The sequence below is a fragment of the Anomalospiza imberbis genome, chromosome 2 (genome assembly GCF_031753505.1).
Source record: "Anomalospiza imberbis isolate Cuckoo-Finch-1a 21T00152 chromosome 2, ASM3175350v1, whole genome shotgun sequence".
In the NCBI taxonomy this organism is placed as follows: domain Eukaryota; kingdom Metazoa; phylum Chordata; class Aves; order Passeriformes; family Viduidae; genus Anomalospiza; species Anomalospiza imberbis.
The window spans coordinates 81,075,573-81,097,512 of record NC_089682.1 but is presented as its reverse complement, the minus strand read 5'-3'; the positions used below and the strand labels follow the sequence as shown (position 1 = coordinate 81,097,512).

The following is a 21,940-nucleotide window of genomic DNA, read 5'->3' as shown; positions in this document are numbered from 1 at the left end:
TTCAAGGATAGAAAACCTGTAGAAAATATTTATACATAGGCTAAGTATGGTACATAGGAACTGCTGGAAGTGTCCAGAGGTTTAGACAAATACTTAGAAATTCTAAGGTCTTAGAGTAACAGGATGAATCTCTACCAATACACGAAGCAGTGCCCAGGACCATTCCTAGTTCCTGTTAATGAAAGAGGCCTGTTAATGAAAGACAGCAGTCTGCCAGACTTTCCTGGGCATGTCCCTGGGGTGCAAACAGGGACTATTCCCCACAGGCTGTTTGCAGGCAGCCAAGCTTGGAAACAGGCCTTTCCATGCCAGTTGTTCTTTGCACCTGGAAGTGTGACTGAGATTTTTAATTTAATAACATTGCGTCCCTGGTAATTATGATAACAATGACCTTAAAAAGGAGCAAAGTTTCTAGAGAAAATTATCCCTAGGATAAAGCATTAAATCTTGGGAACTTGGGTGGTGGACTATCTGTAGTTGTGTTAGACTATCAGCACTGGAGTTATGATTTAATGTTTTGGGTGTTTTCTTTTTTAAAAAAACCACCTCACTTTTTGGTCCTTTTATAGGGCTGGGGAGCAGAGTATCATCGCCAAGATGTTACAAGCACGCCCTGCTGGATTGAGATCCACCTGCATGGACCATTGCAATGGCTGGATAAGGTGCTGACACAGATGGGCTCGCCTCACAACCCCATCTCCTCAGTCTCTTAAGAATGATCTCTAGAATTCCCTTAGGATGGATGCTATTGCAGGCAGTGGCTTATAGAATACCCATGAACAGAAGCTTCTATATGTAGATGTATGTAGATGTAAATATATCTATACATAGTCTACTCTCTTTTTAAATTTTTTTTTTCATTTTGTGGTTTCTAGTTACTCTGATGCCAGTACAGTAAGTTTAGAAATTCAGGTATAGCATATCTGTTCTCTAGTACAAAATAAGCCAAATTCCTGCAAAAGTGTCAAACATTTCCTGTGAGCATCTTCATTCCCCAGCCAAGCCAGTAAATGGTGCAAATTCCCAGCACTTTCACATGGGTTCAGAAACCTGGCTGTAGCTGTTCCTAGTAGGTGAAATTCACCCCTCTGCAGGCCACCAAAGTCAGATCTCTGTGCCATTTATATTCATCTTACATCCTGATTTCAAGTCCAGAAGAGGACTTGAGGTGGTGCACAGGACTTATGCATAGAGATGACTTTTATCTAGTGAACTGAAGGACTAAACTGCCATTCCAGTCTGTCTCCCTACTGCAAACCATGATTGGACAACAAATCCTCAGAAGAGCTGATGCACACTGTCTCTCCTGGGATTTGGCAAGAGGAGGGAGCATGTTCAGCACAGGAACCTTATATCTCTCAGAGCATTCTGGACAATCTGAGTGGTCTGATACTGCTAACATAGTAGGGTACGGTACTGCTGCACTGAAAAGCAACAAGCTCCTAAGTAAAAAAAAAAAAAATCAATATATGCCCATGAGTTTAAAAAGAATAATTAACTTCCAGCGCTTTTTTGCAAAGTACATACATACTTGCATATGTGTCCAGCATGTAAACTAAATCCTATCCATTTTACAGTATTGATATAATTTGTTTTAAAGTTAAGACTGTCTGTATTTAGACTGCTGTGCTGATATCAAGGGTACACCTAATAGGGACTTGAACTGTGATGCAGAAAAAGGAAATTACATGTGCATTGAAGAAGCAAATAATTACTTTATCATTCATCTTGGGAACAGAAAGCCCCACACTCAAAGGATGTAATGGGAGTCAGCCGTGTCCATCCCCTGCACTGGGCCAGTCCTTGGGATCTGATGGCATTGCTCAGGTCTGACTGAGAGGGCTCCCCTGCCAGTTACTCCATACATCCCCATGGATGGTTTCTCATTTTAGGTACAGGCTTCTTCATTTGCTGAGCTTTTGTCTTGCCTGCAGAGGATGGTGAGGCAATGTAAGCCATGAACAAGTAAAGAGTGAATCCATGTGCAGAACCTCGTCTGTGTTCCTTCTGTAAGCAGGGAAATCGATTTCCCATACCCCATTCCCATCCTCACAAAATGCTGTCCACTTGGAAACCTTTGCTGAGAAGACAAGTGAAAATCTTACTACAATTTGATGGTCTTTCCTTTTGCTGAAAGAGTTGAGTATTATTTCTTTCCAGGCATAACAGTCCACTGAAAATTGTTTTTATTTAAGGGTCAGAAAAAGTGATAACATCTAACATCTCCAACATCATTCCTCCATAGCACAGGTAGAAATATTAGTGGAAAAAATGTTTTTCAGAATATTTATTTTCTTCTCACACAATACCTGGTGCTACACATTTTGCTGCATAATTAGAAGAGGACACCTGAAATCTTCAGCTGTATCACACATGCAAAAGGAAATAACATTCACTGGAAAGACAGTGAGTAAACTAACAGTGTTACTTCATTTGAATGCATCTTAAGCTGCCTGCAGCATTAGGAGGGCATAGAAGGATAAATTGTTGTTAAGTTTGAGCAGTAATAGCAAGTTGTATAGGAAATTTGTAAGTGTGAAGAACTCTATTCTGTCACCATTTGACGTCAGCAGTGTCATTGTGAGATAGGAAAAACATTACAATCTCTTGTAGTAATGAAATCCAATAACAATAATAATAATAATAATAATATAAAGAAATTCCAGGTGGGCCATTTGCTGTTTAGCAGACTTTAGAGACATCAGTTTGGAAAAATGCATTTCCTCAGCTCTCTCTGTCCTAAGTGATCAGATACTAGTAACATTTTTTACCATATTTATTGCCCCTCTTCTCCAGTTGCACCTTTGTTCAAGGATGAGCACCTTTTGATTTTGCTCATTCCTTTTTTTTTTTAGCAGCTAAGGACAGAGGAAATCACCTCTACTGTCCAGGATCTAGCTCTGTCCCTTATCCTAGATTCTTCCTTGCCTTTTAGGCTGAAGCCTCCTTCCCTTTTAATATAGAGGGAAGCCTAGGAGTTCCTTGTAGACATTTCCAGCATTGTCATCTTCCTCACAGAGAGCAAAGGGAAATGTTCTGAGGTGCATCTGCTCTTGGGCAGCTCCTGAACTCAGTTTTCTGTCAATGCTGCAGAGAAAAAATTGGATGGCCAGTGAAGAGAAGCAGCTTCTTCAGAGGCATTATTTGTTTAATCACAAGGTATTTCAAGCAGGTGAAATACACTGCACTCTGAGCATGCTTGTGTTTTCCTGAGTATAAGGGGAATTCAGAGTCATTAGCTCAAATGCAGACTGCTACACTGGATGTATCCAAAAATAGCTGAGGGGAACCCCAATGAAGGTGTGGTGACTTTCCCAGCCTAGTAATGATGCTTACTCAGCAAGTGTTTCTTTGGTTTAAATGGAAGATGGTAAATTCAGAGCAGTTTTTCCTTTCCTTTATGTATACCTTTATAGTAATTGTTTTACAAATAGGATTTGGCTACCATGTAGTCCATATATGCATCTCATTTAAGGTGGTCACTTTAATACTGCCTTACTAGTAAGAAAAGAGGCATTTCTGAAGCCTGATTCTTCTGATCCATTTAAAACACCTGTATTAGGATGAGATGAATTTCAGCAAATTTAATAATTTGCTGAAAACTGGATCAAAACACTCGATTCTGGGCAATTCTGGCAACAGCCATCTGTTTTTAGCCTTTGGAAAGGCTGATACCACTGTGTCAGTTGTTTCCTATTTTGGTGGTTTCTGGGGGCTTAGCCCACTGTGCTGTGCAAACATGCAGAAGCTGACAGCTCCTTCTCAAAGCCAACAGTACATGGGAGGAGCGGTAACAGTGGATGAAACAAAAAAAGTAAATAAGATGACCCCTGCTCAGATGCAGAGATAAAAAGTAAGGCTAATAAACCATTTATTTCCCTTTCTTTTTGAACAAAGTTTCTTTCACAGGCTTCTCTAATATATGTGAATTGAAATCGGTTAAAATTCAGGTTTCTTACAATTTGCAGCAATATAACTTTGTATCTCTAATGTCTTCCCCACTTTGGAAGGTGACAATTTCTGCTCAAAGGTCTTCATGAACCTTTAAACCTGTAGTCAGTTTAAGGTAAGGTCTTTATAAATGTTCTACTCATTAATGCTTAGACTTTGGAGACAGTCTTCCTGAGAGATTTAAAACCACTTACAGCAAGACTACTTAGTTGAAGGCAGATTTTCAAAATGGGTTTTTTTGAGTCATCAACAGTTCATAGCCTCTTAAAAGTTTCTGTGGAGGAGTACCATGCATCAGCAGGCAGCAGTGGGAGCCTAATGAGGCAGAGGCATAAAGCACATTCAGCATGGTATGTACACCACTTGTTTTCCTATTAAATAGTCGAGAGAAGATGACTTTATTGCTGCCAGTTCTTCAGCAGCACCAGTATCAATGTGCTGTTTGCATCCAAAGGTGACAGGAGCAAATCTCCCACTGTAACTGCCTGGAGCCATTCCATGGCGCTGCTGCTTGGGTGGCTCAGTCCCATCCCCTTGCCTAGGGAAAGCTGCCCAGGTACAGCCCAGCAGTGGTTGTAGCATTGCAAGGTGCAGCACATGCTTACCCTCCCCATCAGTAGCTCTTCCACCAACGTGTTTACTCCTCATCAGAATGCTTCACTGAGCTCAGTCTGAAGGGTAATGGATCAGAAGCATAAAGGGTAACTGTGGCCCAAAGTAGCATCAGCTGGAGTTGAGGAAATCCCTTCCATGTCTCCAGCAGGTACTGTGTCAAGACTTTCATTGCCCTGAGCAGCCTTCTCTAAGCATTCCATGTCTGGAACAGGGTCTCAGACTTGATGCCATGGTGAGATCCCTTCCAATATACATTATCCTCTGGGTCTCTGTGGAGATTCAGTGATAACTGGTTACCGCAGGAAGGAGCTCTCTGTTAGCACTTTCAGGATGAAACATGTTTCTCCTTAGCTATTTCGTATTAGTGTTCTCTCAGCATAACATCAGCACTCCAAACATCTCTTGCTGTAAACATCATCCTCAGCACACCCCTCTTAAAATGCAGAAAACACGGCATTTGTGACTGCAACCTTATCTAATCTGCCCTTGTTCTTCCTGGCTTACAACACCCACCTTTGTCTATCAGCTCTACAAATGAATCTCACCAGTGACTAAGGAGTTGCACAAACAGCTGGATTTACAGAGGCAGCTCAGGCAGAGACTTTGCTTCTTGACTACATGAAAACAATTAGTAAAAAAGCCTGATCAATTTAGGAGCTTTAAAGGGGTATCATGTATAAGACTAATGTTCTTGGATCAAGGCTGATCTGGTACAACTATAACTTTTAGGAGTACTGTAGCACTACATGGTGCTCAGCAAAGGAAAGAAACATTACCTCCTCTGTACTATTCACCTCTTCCCCTGGCTCCCCATAAACTAACTTAGTACAAGCAAAATCAAACACAACAAAAAAAGATCAATGAGTCATAAGGTAGGGTAATTAAATACCATTTCTCAAAGTTGAGAAGTGCTGCCTAAAATGTAGATTTATATGATGAGAAGGCCATGTAGTTATAGGACATGTGGGTAATGGCTTTACTGAAAGAGGGTAGTTTTAGTTAAGACATTAGGCAGAAATTCTTTATTGTAAGGGTGGGAAGACACTGGCACAGAAAAAGCTGTCCCAGAGAAGTTGTGGATGCCACATCCCCAGAATTGTTCAAGGCCAGGTTGGATGGAGCTTTGAGTAACCTGGTCTACAGGAGGGTGTCCCTGCACATAGCAAGAAGTTGGGACTTGATCATCTTTAAAGGTCACTTCCAACCCAAACTATTTGATGACAATGATGTCCCAGATGCCCACCAAGCCAGCAACAAGACTTCCTCGCTCTGGAGAAACCTGGAGAACAGACTGTTGCTCGAACATCTGAACCCAAACCCTTTTGAGTGGAGACCCCACTGAAGGGGCTGAGAAAATTTTTATAGAGGATTTACAGTTCATGGGTGTTCCAGTAGCCAGAAATGCACTGAGATGTGAAGAGACTGAGGAGGAGGAGGAAGCATACAAGCAGATAAGCCCAGTGGTCATTGCTGGAGGTATCAAGGCAGTACATGCTCAGGCAGCCACTCAAGGCCTGTTTTAGGAGCAACTTGAAGTACCACAATCCTTGCTTGGATTTTTCCTATACACCCGGCCTGGGAGATTGTGCCAGCTTCCTGATTAAGCCATTTGATATAGTGGGGCAAATAGTGTCCCATGCACTCTAGACAGTGAGCTCTGGTTGCATTTGGGAACCACACTTGGAAGATTACCCTCTGCCTCGCCACAAGACTAATGAGGAGCTCAGCTTTGGGGCACTGTTCAAGGACACTATAAACACATCCAGTACATGCTCCTCAAAGAAAGATGCAGTCTGAACAGAAACTGCACAACTGAAAGATGTGGACGACATATAGAGAGAGCATCTAACCTGGGAATTGTGACAAACCAGCTCATTTCAAGATCAGGTGGGAAACTGCAGTGCCCAAAGGAAAACAGCAGGAACCTTCATGAGAACTCCTGACTATGAAATCAGATTTTTAACAGTACATAAGGATGGACAAGTGTGCTTCCCTAAGAGCAACTAAGAGGTCAAGTTACCATGGAAAAAGAGCTTGACAGAATTAGTCCCATCTTGCAGCGAGGAGAGAGATTCTGTGAGACTTTAGATCTGTGAATTAAAAAGCTCTCAACCTGGAGGCTTCATTGCAGCCACTGAAACAGGGCTTGTTCCTCATGGCAGCTCCATGCACCTTTCTGCAAGATACAGGAAGCCCGAGTGAGCATTTAGTCTTTGTTCAGTTGAGAGAAATCACTTTGTGTCTCTAGGACAGACATACACTTCTGCATGTTGGGGACCAGCACAGAACACAGCCTTTGGTTTGTACCCAATATCTACCCATAGGAAGCTCCAGAACAGCCAGGAGCAGCCAGAATCCTCTTACATGTTCACCCCAGGGCTTTCCAGACACCCTGCCCAGGCGTGCCTTACACTACATTGCCATACTGATGCCACATTTCTCTGCCAGGGAGGTGAGGCACATGAGAATCCTAGCTAGAGGACACCTCCACTTGCACCTGGACCATGCTTGCAAATTTGGTGGCTGTATAGATAACAAATCTAATTTGCAGGCCATGTCTCTCACGCCAGGTAGACATAACCACTATGTCCTCCAGAATCAACTACTCTTCCATTGCAGTCAATGTGAACATTTGCAGCTAATTGTGAACACATTTTAGATCTTCAGTCATAGTGTTTTAATTATCCTTGGATGCTGCTATTTTATATTCTGTGTTAGTATTCAAATAATATTGCATATGAATAGCATAGGGTGAAATAGACCAACCAGTTAATAATTTTAAATACAGACCTCATCAGCAAAGAAAAGCTAGAGAAAACTTGGTAAAATCTGACCCCTTGCACTGTCATAGTAGTGAGCGAGCACATCATATTTCAAAGTGGTTTATTTGATGCTAAAGTGTGTGTTGTCTTATTAATTCACAGTTATATCTATGAGAAGCTTTGCAAACAAGAGCAAGGGAACAAATATAACGATGAGCAGAGATAATGCACATTCAGATAAATTTTCTTCACTTACTCAAGCAATTGGAGTTTTAAATTATTTGTAATACTTTTAAAGTACAAGTTAAATGTACCACAGCCTGCTTTCTGCAGATAAGTCAGTGTTAGCAATTTAAACCTTCATTTCATATCACCTCTGTGATATAAATGGGTTGAGAAGTGAGACAAGAAAGGGAAGAAACAGGCCTTTTTGTGTGGATCAATGAAGCCATGAAGTTGCAAAGCTCTATGCAAGGGGCTAAAATGGTGGATTTGAGCAAGGAGTGTTAACTATGGGGTTGTGTCAACTATGACCTATCAGCCTGGTGAGAAAAGCACTGTGAGTCATCCATAGATTAACAAGAGTTGCATATGTCTATGAATAATTCTGCCTTCTGTTTTTCATCAGAAGCAAAGCAAAACAGCTGCACTATCCACAAGTATTACTCACGGTTTGTGACATTCTGTAAACCAGCGTAGGTCGCTGTATATGCAAGTACTGTATTGCGTATACTTGCGCTTTTGCCTCTGGAGAATAAAAAATCACAGACATAGCTTCAGGAGCACGAGGGATCCGGGCAGCTTGGAGTCCTCCAACCAGCCCTAGAGTACTCTATTCCACACCGTGTTGTACCAAGAAAGATGGAACAACTGCTAACCAAGGGGACACTTTCACAAGCATTCCTCCTGCTACATTTGATTTGAGGCATTCTAAAGACAACACATTTCGTCTAAACAATAAACTTTTTAACACACTCCACTTTCTTTGTCCAGAATTATTCTATTGTAAAAGGGATTATTCACGTCTTGTGTTTTACAGTTAATAAAGATATTTCTGTTTTAAGAGCTCCTTCGCTTGTTGTCTCCCATTCTTCTCTTTTAAAGAGATTGGCTGTAGGTCCCAGTATGACCACAAGTGACTATTTGGGAACTGGAGCATTTAGAAAGCCTTTATTCATCCAAATCAGTCTTAGGCAAGAGGAATCAGTAATTGCACGAAGTGAGTAATAGGACGCTTGACACAAGAAAATGTATTGAAAATTAATTCAGCTTAAAATCTTCATGTATAGTATATGAATCTCTCACTATTCTGTGATAGATTTGATGATTCAAGAGGATGGTTCAGCTTTCTTTTGATGGGGACACTCTGATCTGACAGGCTGTCAATGAACAGTGATGCTGCCCCAGGAAAGAAGCTTTCTCTCTGGACCAGACTGACCTTAGTGGAAAGAGAGACTAGCAGCTGCACAGTTCTTGAACTGCTCAAGGACAAAGAGCGATATAGTAAGAATGTACTCTTACATGTCATGTTTCCATCTTCCTGAAATTCAGATTTTGCTCTGCAATAACAGAAGGGAGTAGACAACATAATGGGCCTCAGAGCTACACAGAGAGTGCTGGCTTGGGAATCCCATCCGATCTTCTGCCCTAACAGGAGAGCACTGCTACCAGCACATCTCCCAGTGTCTGCACCAGCCTGATGGTGCTGCTATCACAGACTACAAAAATACAGGATACGTGAGCTGCACTCTACTGAACATCTCTATGCACAGCTTCAGCAACTGCCATTTGTTTTGACATAGACAACATGTTCAGCACTGTCTTAACAAACATTCCCTGTGCCAATTTTCTGCCCCAAGAGTTTAGGTTTTAAAAAAGTTTAATCAGATTTGTCCACCCAAATGAGCTGTTCGCCTTTTAAAAGTTGACCATTTAAAACAAAATCAAATACATTATTCTACAATTTTTGCCAATTATGTTTTCACATATATTCTTATACACTGAAAAGTAACCTGATTTTGCTTAAATCTAAAATAACTTCCTATAACAAGACCTTGAAACACAAAATGCCATCTAGTCAGAATTGGCTGTTTTAGCACAGAAAGAAAAACTCATACAAATTTAATAAAACAAAAAAGAACAGACTTGTTTTTAAAGAAAAACCAAATACTTTACTCATTTATTGGCCCAGAACTGTTTATACAAAGTTTTTCAAGTTCTTTTTTAAAGAACAACTTGCACAATGCTACAAACAATAAATCCCTACAAAACAAGTTGTGTACATACAAAAAGCAGAGCTTGTAAAAATCCATAAAACTAACAAATACTGCTGAAGAAATATTATTTAGTGGATCAAACTGCTGCAATATAAAAGTAGTACTTGATAATAAGCACCTAACCCATTTGGATAACCTCTATTCAGAAATGTGGCTTAATACAAAACTATTTTTATAAATAAAAAATGGGATTAAACACATAATATAGTGCTTGGATTCTTAACACAGTCAATTGCAAATTCATTTTAATTGGCTGAAAACCTGTGAAGTCTGGCATTGCAGCTGATGAGAGATCTGTTGTCTTAATAAAAGAATTTTAACTATACCTTATTGAGAAGAAAAAGACTAGATTTTGAATTATTTACTATTATGAGTTAAAAGCTTTAAAATTTAATTTAGTCACTTAAAAATTAGTGGTATTCTTATCTGTAATTAAGTCATATTTCACATATAAGATATTAGTAACTTCAAATAACACCATGCAACAAGGTCCAGCTCTCAGTTTCATACTTTTCACCTGAAACTTTTTAAAGCTTTTTGCCATTTATCACTTTAGGAACTTTTAAATGCAAAATTTTTTTACATGCTATGCACAATGAAGCATTTCAAAACTACTTAACTTCTAGGTAATAAATGTATCATCTTCTTGCACTTTTCTGAACTACTGGATTGAGTTTCTGATGGCATGTTGTCTTTGTCTTCAGTGCAAGATTCTACAGGACATAAGTTTCTCATATCCCTGAGCAATTGCTGTTAGGTAATGCCACTGGACTGGCTCAACTTCAGAACGTTGTTTCACAATGTGCACAGAAAGTAACTGACTTCCATCAATGATTGTCATCAAAGACTGACTTAACTGTAAATGTTTATATAGAAAAATGTTAATTTATTATAATTTTGGTAGAAAAGGACGTACAGCTAAACACTATTACCATAAACAAATTTTTATTGACAAATTAAATATTAAAATGAAGGTTTACAAATAATTGGAAAAGACTTCTGCAGATTTCAAAGGAAACATCCCCGTAACAGATCATGCAGCCAGTGCTACATGGAGTAAGAGGGTAGCATTGATTACATGGGCTCAATTGGAAATTCTGGCAAAAATCATGGACTGGCCAGAAGACAAAGATTTTGGAGCATTGCCAGAGAAGGAGACTTGTGTACAAGAAGCACCCTCACATAATGAGTTACCAGAAGATGAAAGAGGCTGTGCCCTATTTAGTGACGGATCCTGCTGTGTGGCAGGAAACCATTACAGGTGGACAAGTCACTGAGGCTGCTGAAGGAGAGGGTGAGTCAAGCCAGTTTGCAGAGGTGAAAGCTACCTGAACTAGCCCTAGAGATTGCTGAATGAGAAAAGTGACCTGTCTCTATCCTGACTCCTGGAGGTGGCTTCAAAAATGGAAGAAGACCAATTGGCAACGCAGGGATAAACTCATCTGGGCTGGACTGTACCTGCAATGGAGCAGGACACCAGTCAAAAACATGACTGGAAAAGTACATCAGGGAGATGTTCACATGCCAAAAAACCACGCCACTGAAGAACAGGTAGATAAGGCTGCCATAACTGAATTAACTTAGGTACACTTGGACTGGGAGTGGAAGGGTGAGCTATTTATAACCTGATGGGGCCATGAAACATCAGCTGCAACAGACAGATGGGCTCATCACTGAGGGATGGACCTCACCATGAAGGCCATTGCACAGACCATTCATGAATGAAAAGCATGTGCTGCAATCAACCAAGCCACTGAAGTAAACTTTCCCTGGAATAGAGGGCAGCAGATGGGTTCCCAGTATGGTGAGGCCTGGCAAACTGGACCACTGCCATGAACATGCCAAATACATGGCACATACTCACCATGGTAGAGGTAACAACTGGCTGGCTGGCAACAAACCCTGTAAACCATTGCCACTGCTCAAGACACAATCTCAGGTCTTGAGAGACGCATTTTGTGGCAACACGGTACCCCAGAGAGAATCGAATCAGACAATGGGACTACTTTTCAAAACAACTTCATAAACTTCTGGGCAAAGAAGCATGGTATTGAGTGGACATCACATCCCTTATCCCCCATAAGCCTCTGGAAAGACTGAGTGGTATAATGGACTGCTGAAGACTGTGTTAAGTGTTAGGTAATGGGGCATGGAAGGATTGGGATGTAAATTTAACAGAAGCCACTTGACTGGTTAACACCAGATCTGCAAACCTCCCTGGTCCTGCCCAAACAAAACCCCTACACACTGGGAGAGGAGATAAGGTCCCCATACTATACATGGGAAGTGGCTGGGAAAATCAGGGTCAATTTCTCTCCCTATAGGAAAAGGCAAACCTGTTTATAAGATTGCTCAAATACCTGGGTGTACTTAGTGGGTAATGCAGGATGGGGAGACCCGGTGTGTGCTCCAAGGAGATTTAACCTTGTTGGGAAAATAATTTGTGGTGTAAATTGTATGTTGCAAAAGTAAAGCAGCAAAAATGACATGAACTGATGAAGCATGAATATGGTGATAAATAAGGAGAGTGGGAGGCACAGGGCCAACACTGGTGTCCAATAATTAAGTGTGCTGCTTCTCCAGTCCTGAGCACCCATCTTGATGGAATCTAAGCCAAGTCATAGCCCGATTTTGGACATCTGAATGGGTGGAGGATGCTCTTGAGATGGGAAAATAATACCTATCTGTGAAAGCACAGAGGGTAGCAGGTAATGAAATTTATAAATCTGTATGTGCAGCCAAAGTCAACTCATCACAGCCCCTCTGCTCTGGTGAAAATCCCATCTGGTAGACTGCATTCCAGCTCTGGAAACCACGACATAGGAAGGACATCAACCTGTTACAGCAAATGCAGAGACAGGTCACAAGCTGATTAGAGGGATGGAAGACCTCTCCTATGAGGAAAGGCTGAGAGAATTGTAATTGTTCAGCCTGGAAAAGAGGTGGCTTCATGGTGACCTAATTGCAGCCTTCCATTACCTGAAGGGAGCCTACAGGAAAGATGGGAAAGGGACTTTTTACAAGGGCATGTAGGGACAGGATAAGGGGGAATGGGTTCACACTGAGAGTACATTTATATTAGATATTGGGAAGAAATTCTTTACTGTGAGTGTTGTCAGGCACTGTAAAAGGTTGCTCAGAAAAGTTGTGTATGTATACTCCCTCCCTGAGAAGTGTTCCAGGGTGGACAGAGCTCTGAGTAACCTGGTCTTATGAAAGGCATCCCTGTTCACAGCAGGGGAGTTGGAACTTCATGATCTTTCAAGGTCCCTTCCATCTGCTGAGGAATACATCTGGTGCAGGTAGCTGATTTGTAAGCTGCAGTTAGAGATGCAGACTGAGATGCAAATTGAGCTCTGGGTGGGAGCTAAGAAAGGAGGCAGTGAACTGCCAACTCTTTGCATAACAAAAGGCATGAAGGTGAGTTGCTAGCCAGGTGAATGGACACAGGGACATGGCAGGAATGGAAGACTCAGAAGGGAAGACTCAGGAGGAAGAGTGAGGCTTGCCTTCGACTGTGATGGTATAAAAGCCCAGGAGTTACTTTGTCTGAGAGCCCTCCTCAGAGGCACCAGCCCAAGCTGTTTCTCTGTTATCACACTGTTAATAAATTGCTTTATGGAACAAGGTGTCTGAGACCTGGGGTCAAACCAGTAAGGAAACCTGGTCTGACTGCAAGCCAGGTGTGCAGGGAGTCAAGTGGGGCACCTGTCTGATCACTGGAGCTACCTGCAGTGAAGGAGCTTTGGTCCCAGAAGCTGAAGTCTCTGGCACTGGGAGAGTGACTGTCAGAGAGTCCTGTGAATGGCCAGACTGGGAAGTTTCCATAACACAACCCAGGCCATTCTATGATTTGCTCACAAGTCTGCAGACACCCAAGCAGCTCAAAATCTCAAAAGTGCAAACAAGAAACAAATAGGTAACAACAGCAACTTCCATTTTTGTTTAAACATTGAGATTCTTTGTATTTATACAAAATACAGATCCTGTCCCTCCTTCAGCACAAGACTCATCCACAGATCACTGATTTTTCCTCATTACCCAGGTGCTCCTTGAAACTGTTGCTGCCTTTGTGCCAAAGCTTGTTGACTTAACAGTTGCTGTTGTTTCTGTAGAAACTGTACTACTTCTGGGCTTCTGAGGAGGGACTGAAAGAGAGAGAAAGTGAACTTTACTTTACAAAACTCACATATGTTAAATAGCTACTATAGTAATATTTTTCCATTACATTAATTTGCACATTACCCACTGCTGTTGCTTAACATCACAAAACCCTGTAACTATAGCAAACAGGAGTAATCCATTGACATAATAGAACCAAAACATCCTTCAGTTGTGCTTCAGTTCTACAGCTGTGTTTCAACTGAGCTAATTTGTACATCTCCCACTACAGATAGCTCAAAAGCAGTTTAATAAATGAATAAAATATTATAATCCTGCAGCAAAGCTCATGTGCCTGTCAGAGTTCAAGCATGAAGACTATGCCCATAGCACATATTTTAGTTTTAGGCAGTCCTGTGAGGAGCAGGGAGTCAGACCAATGATCCTTTTCGGTCTCTTCCAACTCAAGATGGTTTTCATTGACTGTCCAGAATTTCCCAGTATCTCAAAACAGCAGTCCATCTAGAGGGAATGAGTTAAAAAACTCCTCTGCATTCAATCAAAAGACAAAAGTATCTAAAAGTATTTGCATCTGGCTCCTGTCCTAAATAGTTGCAGTCTGTAATCCAACCCTGGCTGTTTACTCTCATGCCTGAATGATGGCAGCACAAGTGATTGTAAGGTAAAATGGCAAATCAGGTTGGGAATTGATCCTTCCAAAAATTAATACAGGAAAAGGTTGAGATTTTTTTTTTTTCAGCTGAATGAATTCCCTAGATGCTTGCTCATTATCCATGGTCACTTCAGTGATACAACCAAAGAGGTATTGCAACTGCAAGTCAGAGGAGAAGGAGAGAAGCAAGAACCCGATCAAGGAGAATCTGAATTTCACGAATACTGAAAGGAATTCTGAGTTCTTAAACAGCCTTGACATAATTAGTGCAAAAACTCTGAACATCTATTGAAAAAGTTCTGGTTACTGTACGTCTATAAAAAAATAAAAAATGTTTCATTCATAAGATACCTTTCAAATTTAATTAAATCCACGACAATAGAAACAGCCAGGAAAGGGGGCAGCAAGCCCGTAAGTGGGGCATGAAGAACAAGAGATAATATGAAAACTACTCCATAGTTCATTACTTGTTTTCCTCATAAAAACTGAAAAGCTATGAATACTCCTCTGAGATTTAGACACAATCACTAAAAAAAGTGCTATCACTGAGAAAGTATTACCAAGAAATACATGGAGGTAGTTGTATACCTAAGACTGACATAATGTTTCTTTTAAGGCTTTCCAAATTTCTGAACTAGCACTACAATGAGGATTGTTAAATTGCCTTAATTGCACAGGTAACAGAGAGAAGACAAACAGTCCCAATAGCTTCTACAGCCCCAAGAGTTTCTGAAGAATAGGGACTGCAAAAACGTGCAACAAAGAAAGTTGTAGTGAAGAAGCCGAACAAATTGTAGGTACTGAATGATTTCCCTGCACTGGGCTTAACTTGTTAAAGGAGAAACCAGTGTTTAAAAAAACTTATGACACATGCCATTCATGCAGTCTGCAAATATTATAAATCGCACTGTTTACCTAGTTTGCTTTATCAACGCACGTAAACTTTAACTTTGATATGATACATCTACAGCTTCTAAAACACACCACAGTAAAGCTTACATCAGACCTAAAGTCCATTCATTGTTCTACCTAAGGCTTTGGTTTAACAAGCTAAAACCATCTCAGTTATACTGTAAGTATTATTTACCCTAAAGAAACCATCACATCTGTTACTACCAAAACTTCAGATCATTAAATTCAGTCATCTTAGTATTCTTCACAGAGACACCAAAGCACACATCTCTGAAGCATGTTTCAAATTTGAAAATATGCACTTGCAGTGCATGCTCATTAAACTGATTTTCTTTTTTCACTATGGTGACAGGTAAACACTGTTACATTGCCTTTATTTATTTGAATTCAAAACATCTCAAATACAAGACTTACCAGTCTCTTTTTATTCAATACTTGTTCTAAAAGAGTAGGTCTTGCTGGGCGATCTCCAATGGATCCTGTTCTCTGCTTTGTGACAGACACTGAACCTTCAACACTATCCTGCACATGACAGAAAACAAAACAAAACAAAACAACAAAAAAAAAAAAAAAAAAAAAAAAAAAGAGGCCAGACTATGAATTCTGATACAGTCATACACTGAAAATCCCAACAGTAAAGAACATTTGTCTCCTTAATCTGCAGAGAAAAGTAAGAGCACAGGAATTGAAATCTCTCTATTCAAGACCTGGCCTCTTCTTTCCACCTTCTTTCACTATTTCACCGGCAAGAGTGAAGCAATGCAGCTGACTTAGTCTTCTATACTGCAAAACTGAACAGGTTACTAAGGCTAGTTAATGGCTTCAATTTATTTGATTGGACTTCTTAAAAATGAAGTAATTCACAACAGGTCAGCCTCCAGCTTGTGAAAATGGATGTTATTTACCATTTGTAATTGGGCAGGAATGACAATAATCCTTGTAGTACCAAAACCAAAACATACTTCAGAACACTATACTAAACTTGCCAAAGCCACAGGCTTTTTTTTTTTTTTCCCAAGTTTATTCTGTTGTCTGTACAATCACCAGTCATCTGAATGAGACATACTAGTACAATGTGGCTCTACAATCTGCTGTAAGGAAAATAAGAAAGGTTTTGAAAATTTCAATCAATGTTGAATCCTATGTGTATTACATTCAAAACTTACTGATACTTCCATCTACCTGAAAGGGTTAAAAAGCAGGAACAACAAAAAACTATCTCAGTATCTTCCACTTCTATCCTGTCCACAGAAGTGAAAAATTAAACTTCTCCTAGGAACTTCTACTGAAAATGGTCTCAATAAACACCACTGCAAAAAAGTAAATTTAGCAGTAAATACCCTGCTTTCTTCTGCAAGTTCAGGCCCTAATTTCCTTACATTCAAAGCAACCTGCACTCACACAAACTGGTAAAAGAAAACCCATGCAATAATCACTATTTCATGCTACAGATCAAAAAGTTTGAATCCATCACTACATGAAATGCAGCATTTTTACCCTTCTCCCATACTGTCCCCTTTTTTAAACTAGGACAAGTATTTGTGTAGACGCACCATGAATCGAGCAAGATGAACTATTAGGGAGGGAAGGGAGGGAAAGTCATGCTGCAATATAAATTTAGAATTCATTCTCCTCTTGAATAATGTGTACAGCTTCTCTGACCTCACTGAATAGAGAAGTAGCTATTAGAATTAGACAAGACTCAAAAAACAGCAAGGATTATAAAAGTGCATAACTTTTTCCTTGGAAACAAGCATGCTAGGCCTTTTCAATGTGAGAAGGAAAAAACTTAAGACGCAAGCCTTCCAAGTAAGTATTAGGAACACAAGGAACCAATGTAAACACTAACACTAATGTAAACACTACCTGGCAAATTAGGTTGACACCAAAGATTCAAAAACGAAGAGAGTATTCACACCAGGTAGCAGACCTGAACAAACTACCAGAATATAACTACCAGAGGCTCAGAGGGCTCAACAAAAATCCAAAATACTGTATGGAACACGTATCACTTATAGTTACAGAATACATCAGGAAAACTGAAAGCGAAAGATGAGAGAATATTCCTTAGCATATTCCCTAGCAGAATTACGTAGCAGCATTCCCTTTTTTAAAGCACCTGCCTCATGGCTTTTACAGACTTACAAAAGAAGATTGTATTGTGTGATACCCAGTATGGTTACTATTATATTTACATGAAAAAATCCAGAAACAGGAAAATATCTGGGTGGTCAGTTTGCAGTTAGATCAGTTCCCAGCAACACGACTCCAGACACAGCTGTGATGACAGAAAAAGGTTGCTTTTAGCAGGAGTGCCAGGTGAGATTTTTTTTCTTCTGACAATCACTATTTTACACCTAACCCTCTGAGCACAAACCACTCAGCACCTTCAAGTGTAAAACTATTTCCCTTTTTCTGTTTCATCTAAATACAAGATCTGAAACACTAACTCTGTACAAGCGACCATCACAGAAGTGTATGGTCCTAGCTGAGTCACAAACTGTAGGAAAAGGAGTATTTAAAAAATTGAACGTTACCATCAGTTTTCCCACTGATAGTATTTCCCCATCTAAACAATATACATTAGCTTATACAAGTTAAGTATGAACTAGCAGTGGTCGAAATATTTACCTGCCATTTAATATACAAGTAACAACTAATAAGCATCCCGAAGTGATACACAACTGATTTTTATACACCTGATACCCAACGGCCTTTGTGACTTTAAAACCCTACACTTCAGCACCAGCTGTCTGACATCTCTCTTAGATCTATCTATACTTTCCCACCACGGGGAAAAAAACCACGCTGCAAGCGAAGCATCTTCCAGCGATATTTCTCTTCTTGGTATCTGGTATAGCTGTAAGCCTCTACAATTTACGTCAGAGCGGAAAACAAACGCAGTTTGCTCTGGCAACCAGGAAGAAGAGCGAGCCGTAGGACGGCCCTAAACTTCTTCCCTTTCCTCTGGCCGTCTGACAGACCCCGGTTTTCCAGGAAAGCCCCTACCCCGAGGGACCACGCGGCACCTGAGGGTGGCCTGACCGAGGCCCCGCCGCCCCCCGCCTCACCTCGGCCCGCGGGCCGCCGCCCGCGGCCGCCGCCCCGCCGCCCCCCAGGGCCTGGTCGCTCTTCTTGCGCTTGTACTTGTCCTTGTAGATCTTGTTGCGGTGCCGCTTGCACATCCAGGGCTTGCGCTGCTTCACCACCTGCGTGGTGGTCTCGCTGCAGCCCTCGTACGTGCAGCTCTTGCACTCGCCGCCCGCCGCCGCTTCGCCGCTCGCAGCCCCCGGCACCGCCACCTCCTCCTCCTCCAGCTCCTCCAGGCTGGCCGTGCTCTCACCGCCCGCCGCCTCGACCTCCTCCTCCCCCACCTCGACCTCGCCGGCGGCCCCCAGCTCGTAGAACACCATGAGGCCGCCGCTAGCGGAGGGCGGCAGCTGCGGGTCGGCGCTCGGCTGCAACACCACCCCCGCCGCCCCGGCCGCCTCCTCCTCGCCGCCGCCCGGCTGCATGACGAGCAGCGTCAGCTGCTGCTGCTGCTGCTGCGGCGGCGAGGAGGAGGCGGAGGAGGCGGGAGCGGCGGCGGGGCTGCCCTGCAGGGCGGCGGTGCCCGGGCCGGCCCGGCCGGTGCCGGAGCGCCCCGCTCCCGCGCAGGCGCGGCGCGCACCGCGCAGGCGCCCCAGCCGCGCTGAGGGGCGGGACCCCGGTAATGGCGGCGCCGCCCCCTGGGGCGCTGCGGCGGAGTTTGCGTCGGGGCTGTCGCGGCACCGGCGGCGTGAAGCGCTTGTGGCCGTGTTAGAGCCGCCGGTGTGGTTTGGCCCCGGGTGGTAGATGCTCGTGATCGAAAGGAGTGGTGGAAGTCAGAGGGTCTGCAAGCAATCAGAAAGTTTTATTAGCGTATTGCACGCTTGGCGTGGGAATTGGTGTGTTAGTCCCTGACCTGCCGTGTAAGCGCACGGCAGTGGGTTTTGGATATAGGGGCAGGGTGAAAGGAAAGAGAGAAAAGATGAATTAGAGGGGGTGAGGGGTCAGAGAGAGAAAAAGAAATTAAGAAAGGAGAGAAAAGAGAAAACAAGAGGTGCTGCCCAAGCTTGGAGGGGGGTACTTTTTCAAGCGAGACAGGTTTCTCGCTTTCTGTGCAAATTAATTATTGTGCACAGTGTGTTCTTTCAGATCTTTTGGGAAATAGCTCAGAGAACTTCAAGGAACTTCGATGGTCTTGATCTCCTCCCACAGTCCATGACACATCTTGCCCTCATTCCTGGGCTTGTGTGATGCTGTGTTGAGCTCATCTCCAGTAACTCTAACAAGGCTGTTTGTCCTGGAAAAGTGCTGCCCTCCCTCCACATGGCCTCAGTCTCCAGCCACATCTTGCTCTTTCTCACAGAGTGTTAACACCAGCAATCCTCGTCTGTTAGTGCAAACAGTCCTTGGTTGGCTCCATTGCTATCCAGCTATCGTTTTTAGAGACATACATATTACCCTGTCATCTTCTGGGATTCAACACTTTGTCAGCCTCTTGTCCTGGTGTGGTGATGTGATGGCTGTCCAGACTCGAGCTTTCCTGCCACTGATCTTCATAAATGCTGGCTCTAGGCTGTACTTGTGTTATGAATGGAGGCCCATATGTCTAATTTCATAAATCACAAGATTGAAATTTAGCAGCAATTTTTAATTGGGGTATAAAATAATAATAATACAATCAAATATAATGAAGTGGTTACAAAGAGTTATTTGGCAATGGTTCGGATAAAGCATAAGCGAAACCGTTCGGGGTGCAGGGAGCGCTTCTCACCCTGCCACCAGTACAAAAGACAAAGGATCCAAACACAACTTATCTACTGTATGCTAGTACATATTCATCAATAGTTCCTCCTATTTTTGATTCTTGAAATGTACTTCACTACTGCACAGCGCATGCTCCCATTGTTGCTATGGGGTCTTCTTGTCTCTTCGGGGGTCTTTTTGGAGGAAGGCTGAAGGTCTTCCTCGCTGTCCTCTGAACGACCTGGCAGGTTGCGCATGCAAATTGAGCTTGATGCATTATGTTCCAATTGAGCCTTATTACTTTATAGATAAGACCACAATTTTAGGTTCCCTATCTGGAGTGGTCCCAATTTTATTCATATTCAAGGTCGATCCTGCTCTGGGAGTTGTCTTCTAACTTCAGTTGATGCCAGTTTTGGTTTGGGAGTCAGTTCCTGACTTCCTCCATTCCCAAGGCCGAATCCAACTCCTGCATCCTGCTTTCCGCATGTATTCTTGAAGAAACCCATCTGCTTCATAACACTAATCACATATACTTTTCCAATTATTTTTGCAAATTGTTGATATAAATACAACTTATTCATGAATCACATCCATTTATCATACTTGTATCCTTGCTCTTCATCCACTGTCACTTGAGAGTGCAGATACAGGGATGCTGTTTGGCTTCTCCCATTTAGTCTTTTTGTTGCCTCTGGTGACAGCCTATGTGGCTGTCAGCATGCTGCTCCTTGCCCTTTCTTCCTTTGGGAATCAGTTCTCTCCTTGGCTGCAGAGAAGTCCCACTGACTTCCATCTCCTTGATCACCTGCTGTTGGCACCCCTTTATTTGTCTTACCTCCTTGCTTTCCATGGCTTCTTGTCTTTCTCATTGCACACAGCAGTTCATCCCATATTAAAGAACACTGCTTACTCTATTTATTCCCTGGCAATTACCACAGCTCCCTTTTCCTGTCACTAAGATAAATGATTATGCTCTTCGCAGTTGTAGCCATTCTGTTTCACCCTCGATCTTGTCATAATACACTTCTCTCTCATTTGTCAAAATAGTTAATGATGAGTACAGTCCTAGAAAAATTGCAGTGAATTGAGTAACTCTGTCCTCATTGCCTTTGACCAAACAGTCATGAGCAAGATGACCTCCAGCTCCAGGGTTTAAACAGGAATTACAGACTATTTTTGTCAGTGAAGACGTACTTTCCCCACATCTGCTTCAGCGTCTTTCATCTCTGTTACAGCCATGCTGGGACAACTTGCCAAAAGCTTTCATTAGGACTCAGCCTTGGTCTGTGTCAGTAGTGAAAAATACAAAAATTACACGTAGCCTTGTTTTCGTCATGCTTCTTAACTATTTTGATGTCATCACAAAATGTTTGGGTTTTTTTCACATTATAGGCCCATTGAAATAATTTTAGTTTATTTCTTTTGCTTTGAATGCATCTTGAAAAAATGTCTTCCTAAAATTCTAAGTTCTCCTGACATTAATTAAAATAAAAATACAAAGTAATAATGAATCAAAATAAATCACATTTTTCCTCCATCTACACTCCTTGCATGTACACACATGTTAACTAATTAAAAGAAACAGGAAACTGATAATCTTTAAATTTCAGGAAGAAGAGTTGTTTGGGCCCTTCATCCACTTCTGTGAAGCCCCACTGAGACAGCAGGGTTTGGCATGGGCCAGTCTGACCAGAGACCGAAGCAGTTAAAGGCTACATGAGAAAATTATTAATGGAGTTAAGGTTTCCAACCAAATGCTCTGCTGAAAACTCCCTCTCTTGTAGAATAAGTTGAATTCTACCTTAGACACTCTGGTAGCACATGGGGATTTCATTGGAGACTATGCTTCAACTCCATGGTTCTCATTTTCCTCTTCT

At 42.0% G+C, this 21,940-nt stretch overlaps 2 protein-coding genes across 3 annotated transcripts in view; one reads left to right on the top strand and one right to left on the bottom strand.

The window, feature by feature from the left end:
* SMAD9 (SMAD family member 9) overlaps window positions 1–11,643 on the top strand; it is a 46,171-nt gene extending 34,528 nt beyond the window's left edge. For both annotated transcript variants that reach the window (XM_068182030.1, XM_068182029.1), the window contains exon 7: window positions 570–11,643. In XM_068182030.1, the coding sequence (XP_068038131.1) occupies window positions 570–713 (144 nt within the window). In that variant the 3' untranslated portion in view covers window positions 714–11,643. The remainder of the gene's footprint in view (window positions 1–569) is intronic.
* Window positions 11,644–13,542: 1,899 nt separating this feature from the next.
* On the bottom strand, window positions 13,543–20,317 carry RFXAP (regulatory factor X associated protein). The gene is made up of 4 exons (XM_068180388.1): window positions 20,193–20,317; window positions 18,362–19,127; window positions 15,705–15,812; window positions 13,543–13,752 (listed from the first exon to the last, which is right to left on the bottom strand). The coding sequence occupies exons 1-4, from the start codon at window positions 20,315–20,317 to the stop codon at window positions 13,642–13,644; spliced, it is 1,110 nt and encodes a 369-aa protein (XP_068036489.1). The 3' UTR covers window positions 13,543–13,641.
* Window positions 20,318–21,940: the final 1,623 nt, after the last annotated feature.